This window comes from Nanorana parkeri, unplaced genomic scaffold, assembly GCF_000935625.1.
Source record: "Nanorana parkeri isolate BGI_ZX_2015 unplaced genomic scaffold, ASM93562v1 scaffold397, whole genome shotgun sequence".
NCBI classification, from domain to species: domain Eukaryota; kingdom Metazoa; phylum Chordata; class Amphibia; order Anura; family Dicroglossidae; genus Nanorana; species Nanorana parkeri.
The window spans coordinates 297063-303453 of NW_017306665.1; the positions used below are offsets into that span (position 1 = coordinate 297063).

General features: G+C 45.6%; 1 protein-coding gene across 1 annotated transcript in view; it reads right to left on the bottom strand.

Moving 5' to 3' along the window:
- Positions 1-6391, bottom strand: part of KIAA0196 (KIAA0196 ortholog) — a 43392-nt gene that overhangs the window by 10862 nt on the left and 26139 nt on the right. The window contains exons 19-21 of the mRNA XM_018559465.1: positions 4476-4655; positions 3288-3412; positions 1481-1643 (exon numbers count right to left, since the gene is read on the bottom strand). Coding sequence (XP_018414967.1) covers positions 1481-1643; positions 3288-3412; positions 4476-4655 — 468 coding nt within the window. The remainder of the gene's footprint in view (positions 1-1480; positions 1644-3287; positions 3413-4475; positions 4656-6391) is intronic.

The window sequence follows — 6391 nt, forward strand, 5'->3', positions numbered from 1 at the left end:
TTTGCATTGCCAATCATTCCCCAGGAAGATCTACTCTGAGGGGCCACTGCTGACCTTCCCTTCTGACAATGCTAGCTCTCTGGCTGTCATATTCTAAGCCAATGACCCTGAACAAGCAAACAGATCAGGTTTTCTCATTTTACTTCTCACCTCACTTGTTGCATACATGATCATTAGCTAAAGGCAGAGACAGCCAGGCAACTTGTATTTTTGGAAGGGCAGCAAAGCACTGGAAGTGTACAAGCTTCTCAGTACAGGTTTCTTTAAAGCTCAACTCCAGGTACACAGACAAACTAGATAAGAGCTTTTTTTACCCTCCGAAGTACCAGTATTTATCTCTATCCAGTCCTGAGGTTTAGCAAGGCTCTGTCACATCACACAGTCCTGTCTGGCAGGGCAGAATACCCGATTATTCTCTGCTGAAGTTCAGTAACACTTACAGGTCTTGTGCCTCCGAAACCCTGTGACTGAACAGCTAAAGGAGAAGAACAACCATGAGTTCACCTATCTGTCACTCTGCTCTCTCCTCCTTTCGGAATACTCCTTGCACTGCAGAAGAACTGATGGGCTTCTTGTGCTATTTCTCCCTCTCACAAACTGAGCTCTGCTGTACGGGGACTAATACCATGTTCATGTACTTGCATTTATTGCACTTAAAAAATACATTTAATGGCATTTTAAAGAAGATCTCTGGGAAAACAAGGGTTAAGTGCTCAGTTTGTCTAGGGGGCTCAAATAAAGCTGCATTACTCACCTGATCCTCGGGTACCGTTGGTTTCCCCCATGCTGCTAGACCGGCCCCCACAGCTCTTCTCCCCTGGGCTGGTCTAAGGGTCACTGACATCATCACATCTTATCTAAGTCCACTGACATGCATTAGATTAGACATGAGGATGCCGATGGATGTTCCATAACTGGAGCGGATGGGAAGAGAGGCAAGTGTTGAGCCCCCTAGACAAAATGAGCACTTAACCCTTCAAGTGTGGGGGTAGCCTCATTGCAAGGGTAAGATTTTTCTTCTTCATTAATAAAGACAGAGCTGTAATAATTTGTCTTTTATCTGACTGAAGTTCAGATTTAAACAATATATAACAAATATTAGGAATGAAAAAAAAAACTAAACAAAAACACTCCACATTCTATCTGACTGGTGAATTTCTGCTGCTCCCTCTTTTTGACTCTTTCAGAAAGTATCGGTCACCCAGAACCCCTGATCAGGCAGTCTGCTGGCTCCAACCAGGACCTAGGGAGGGTCAGGAGTGCATCATGGCCCATTCTATAGAAAACCTTCCACAATTCTCCAATATGCCAGCACAGGACAACAGACAGCACAGCTAACAGATGTGAGCAGCATATCCCCCAAGAAGGACCTGTTAAGATTACCCTCCTTCCACATATGGTTAGACTATATAATCACAGCATAGGTTAGGATATAATCAAAGCATAGGTTTGCTTCAGGCCTTGCTGTTGATATAAATACCTGCAGCTCTTTGACGATCATGAAGCACAGCAGTCTGTCCAGCCCGTTTAAGCCAAATGTTCCCAGGGAGTCCTGGATCTCGGAGAAGAGGTGACTGTTGGTCACTTCATGGTGGGTGCGCATGTCGTACCAGGTGTTCATCTGGTCTATGTAACACGTCACTCTGCAGTGAAAAGACATTGGGGGGACATTTATAATTAGGGGTGCACTGATACTAGTAATTGTACTTGCCCAAATGCTCTGATACTTACCTCCGATCCTGGAACTTCCGGCCAGACGGAGATTTCCCTCTGATCGGCAGTGCCGAGGGAGCATGGAGCTGGCTGTCTTTGCAATCAGGAAGCTAGGCGGTCGGTTATGACCCACCTCCCGACTTCCTGATTGTCTAGGAAGCCGGCTTCACCCGTTGCTAGGCAACCTGGCTTCCTGACCAATCAGGAAGCTGGGTCAGGACGTGCCACCCAGCTTTCTGATTGGCTAGGAAGCCGGCTTCACCTGTTGATAGGAGACTGGCTTCCTGGCCAATCAGGATGCCGGATGGCACCTCATGACCCACTGCTCGAATTCCTGATTGGTCAGGAAGCCAGGCAGCCTCTGCAAGTGAAGCTGGTGTTCTTTAGATAGAACACCGGCTTCACATGGAATCAGGAAGCCGGGCAGCGGGTTATGATCCGCCACCCGACTTCCTGATAATTGGGGGACAAGGCACTGGTATCAGTACTTGGTATTGGCAAGCCCAAAAAGAAAATATCGGTACTCGAAAAACCAGTATTGGTGCATAACTATTTATTATTTTAGATGGAAATGTATTATATGTAGAATGGCCCAAATGTTACTTTGTCAGTCTCATATGTTTAACTACTTTACGACCGGAACAATTTTAATTTTTTTTAATTACTTTGTGCACAACTTAAAATTGAAATTTTGACTAGAACACCGCTTAAAGCCCCCACACAATGATATATTTTAAGAAAGCAGAGGCAATGTAGAAAAAGAATGCTAGTTGCAATTTTTTTATGTCTCGATATTTGCACAAAGGTTTATCCAAGCGATATTTTTAGGAAAACATACACATGGAAGGAATGTTAGAGCACACAAACACAATAGAATACCCATTTTTTGGGTAAAATATAAAAGATGGGGTTGTGTCAGAGAGATACTAAACAAGTCAAACCTTACAGGAGAACTATGGGGTCAGTGTTTTTCCCCATAGTTCTCCTTAGGGTAACGGGAGGACACAAACTAGCATCCTCCCGTTACCCTAAGCTCAGTATACCGCGAGCTACAGCTTGCGGTATACTGAGACTCCGCAGCCGGAGCGGATCCCAACATAGATGTCGAGATCCGCCCAGCTGCGTGAGTGACAGCTGGCTCTGCCTATCTAGAGGCAGAGCCATCTGTACCCGCCCCCTCCCCCGTCCGATCCACCAGTCACTGCTGGCGGATCGGAGCGGGGGGAATCCAGCCCCTCCCTTGTCACGGCAGAGAGCTGTGACAGGATCGAGAGGTGAGCGGACGCCGGTATATGTTCGCACACCTCCCGATCTACTGAGCCGACCTGTGACAGTCTCACTGTCACAGGTCGGCTAGAACTATAAAGGTGAGTGAAAAGCACTCACCTCATAGTTCTCCTTTAAAACTGCGCTCCTGTAAAATGGCAAAAAAAATGACAGTACCCCAAATTGCCCATAGGTGATGTTTTAAAAGCTTTTACCGCTCATCAATTTAGAGTTAACAGTCACTTGCCTTATTTTTAATTGCTCACTCTCTTTTTTTTTTCTCTTTCACATTTGCCATGAAAACTTACTTTGGATCTGTTATTCTCAGGATCTCCCGGCACAGACGCCCAATAAAGGTGACAGACTCGTCCACCGGAGGGAACTTGGGGATGGGGATGTGAGTGGACTGGTACATGCTTTGCCAGTCTTGAATCTGGTGGAAACATGAAGATCTGGAATTAGGTGAAAAGTGGCAAAGGCAAATGATACCCCTGAAACGTGGAGCTCTGTAGTTAGAGAAGACCTCCAAGTCAGTGTTCATTTATCTTGTAGCACTCCTTACCGGATATCCCAAAAACATTTCAGGTGCTCCAAATGACTGCGGATGGCACCGCTAACAGTAAAACGTGAATAAAGATGTCACCAACTTGAACGTTTCCAAATCAGTGCAAGTCCATTTTGTTGACAGATGTCACTCAAATGACAAGCACATTCGGGGCCACGCAGGGACCCCTTCATCAGGCTCAGAGATTACGTTATGTCTGAGCCTGATGAAGAGGACCTTGCGTGGCCCCGAAAGTGCTTGTTGTTTGAGTGACACCTATCAACAAAATAGATTTGCACTGATTTGGAAACGTTCAAGTTGGTGACATCTTTATTCAAGACTTCCAAGTCAGGATGCAACAATCAGCGATAAAAACATTGCATACACAGTCCAGATTTTAGACACTGTTTCATGTTACACTCATACTTAGGATATAATAAGAAGCATGGTCATGCCCATAATACAACCTCCCCCCCTCCACATCCTAAATCGAGGGAGGTTGTTCTGTTCTGGCATAAACTTGTTTTGAAGCCAGCCATCCAATCGTGCCAAGTGTTCAATGGGATTGCTTCCATTACCACCATGGCAGGGGGACTGTCAACAGCCACAACAGAGATCTCTCTTCCCAAACCCCCCTTGTAATCCAGCCGCACTTTCTTCAGCCCAGTTCCCTATCTTTGTACGGAACTGAGGTTGGGGGAAAACACTGCAAGAGCCTGTGCATTGCATCTGTGATGCACTCATAGTGGGTGCAATGCTCTGCAGGCTTCACTGCACAAAAATCAGTAAATACCCATCAATCGTGACTTCAATGTTTTTGCATTTAGTATTTTTTTTCCAAAAGGTGGACTGTCACTTTAAAACCATAAACATTGTGGTGACAAAGCTCCTCCTACTAGTCATAATAGTTGACTTTTATTGGTTGCTAACAAATCCAAACGTACAACACTACCTTTGTCCGGAGGAAGTTGTTGCATTCTTGTTCTACGTTGTAGTTGACGATCCGTGACACTTCTTCTTGCCAAATCTTCAGACCGTAAATGCTGACATAATCCTGGATGTACTCGAAGGAGCGGTGGAACCCGTCCATTGTGGCCGCCATTTCCTTCAATTTTGGCAGCAGCTCGCTGGGCTGTAAAACAAAATGGCATCATTATCCTGAAAAAAAGCCTGGCCATCTGCAACTCTTATTCCCTCCTGATGCAATGGAAGCTTTATTTGTGCGTTAAGTCAATGAGTAAAATGTATAGTTTGTAAACAACTGACATACACGCTACATACATGCTACATAAGCATTGTGACATAAAGGAGAATTATGGGGTGAGTGAAAAACACAATGAAGCTGTCACAGGTCGGCTCTATTGATCGGGAAGTCAGAAAACACACCCTCCGCCGATCGCTGACTTCCCGATCCTCTCCCTGCAGAGAGCAGTGACTGTCAGTCACAGCTCCCTGCAGGGATCCCCCCCTTCTCTAATCCTCCAGCTCTGCCTGGAGGAACGGACGTGGGAGGGGGCAGGCACAGCTGGCTCTGCCTCTAGATAGGCAGAGCCAGCTGGGTGGATCTCGACAATATTGTCGGAATCCGCCCTGGCTGGGGCAATCTCAGTATATTGTGGGCAATGGCTCGCTATATACTGAGTTTTGGGTCACAGGAGGAGGTTAGTATATGTCCTCCCGTGACGCTGAAGAGAACTATGGGATAAAAAGGTTACCTCATAGTTCTCTTTTAGAGGAGAACTATGGGCAGAGGGAAAAACAATCATCTCCATAATTAGAGCCAACATGTGACTGCAGCTGTGACACCCAGCTCTTAAGATAGAGAGCTGAGCGATCACAAACCACTGATCGCCCAGCAAATTATCTTCTCCCTGCAGAGAGTATTGACTGTCAGTCACCGCTCCCTGCAGCGATTCCCCCTCCCCTCTCTGTTCCTACAGTGCTGATTGGAAGGACAGACAGGGGAGGGGCCGGCACAGCTGGTTCTGGCTCTAGACAGGCACAGCCAGCTGTCAATCTGGTGGCGGATCCCAACAATATTGCTGGGATCATTCCCAGCTGCAGCACGTCTCTGCGCTGTCGGTATTTATATGGGTTATAGCCTGCTATCTGCTGAATTTTGTAAATGTACCCCTGTGACCCAAAAGAGAACTATAGCCAAAAAAGGTTTGGCCATAGCTCTTAAAGTATATCTAAAGCCAAAAATTCTATCTTTTTTTGTTTTGGATAGAGTAGGAAGGGATCTGCACACCGATCAGGTTTTTATTGCTGTCTATATCCCAGTTGGGCAGATTTACCTGCTATTTGTCTTGGTGACCATTACCACTGGGTCTGAAAGTAAGGCAAGTCCAAATATTTAACCGGAAAATTCAAAAAAGGTCACAAGCACTCCAGCATGTAGAAAAGTCAATGTTTATTGGCTTCACAATTGTCGCATCATCAGAGCGACGTTTCGGAACAGCAAAGTCCCTTCCTCAGGCAAAACGTTTCAGAACTCTTTGCTGTTCCGAAACGTCGCTCTGATGATGCGACAATTGTGAAGCCAATAAACATTGACTTTTCTACATGCTGGAGTGCTTGTGACCTTTTTTAAATTTTCTGGATTTATTCTGCGGAGGCATCCGCGGTCATTTCAGCACCCACCCTACAATTTGAGTTTTCTATCCGGTCAGGAGTGCAATGGGTGTGTATGGTTTTTTCAAATATTTAACCTGTCACCAAATTTGGACTAGAGAAGAAATCTTCCAACGGGGACTCTTTTTTTGGTGGCAAATGTCTAAGAGGGGATATTTCATGACTTTTAAAAGAGATTTCCTCTGACTTACTGATGTATCTATTGAAGAGAATCTCCCAAATGGCACAAACATG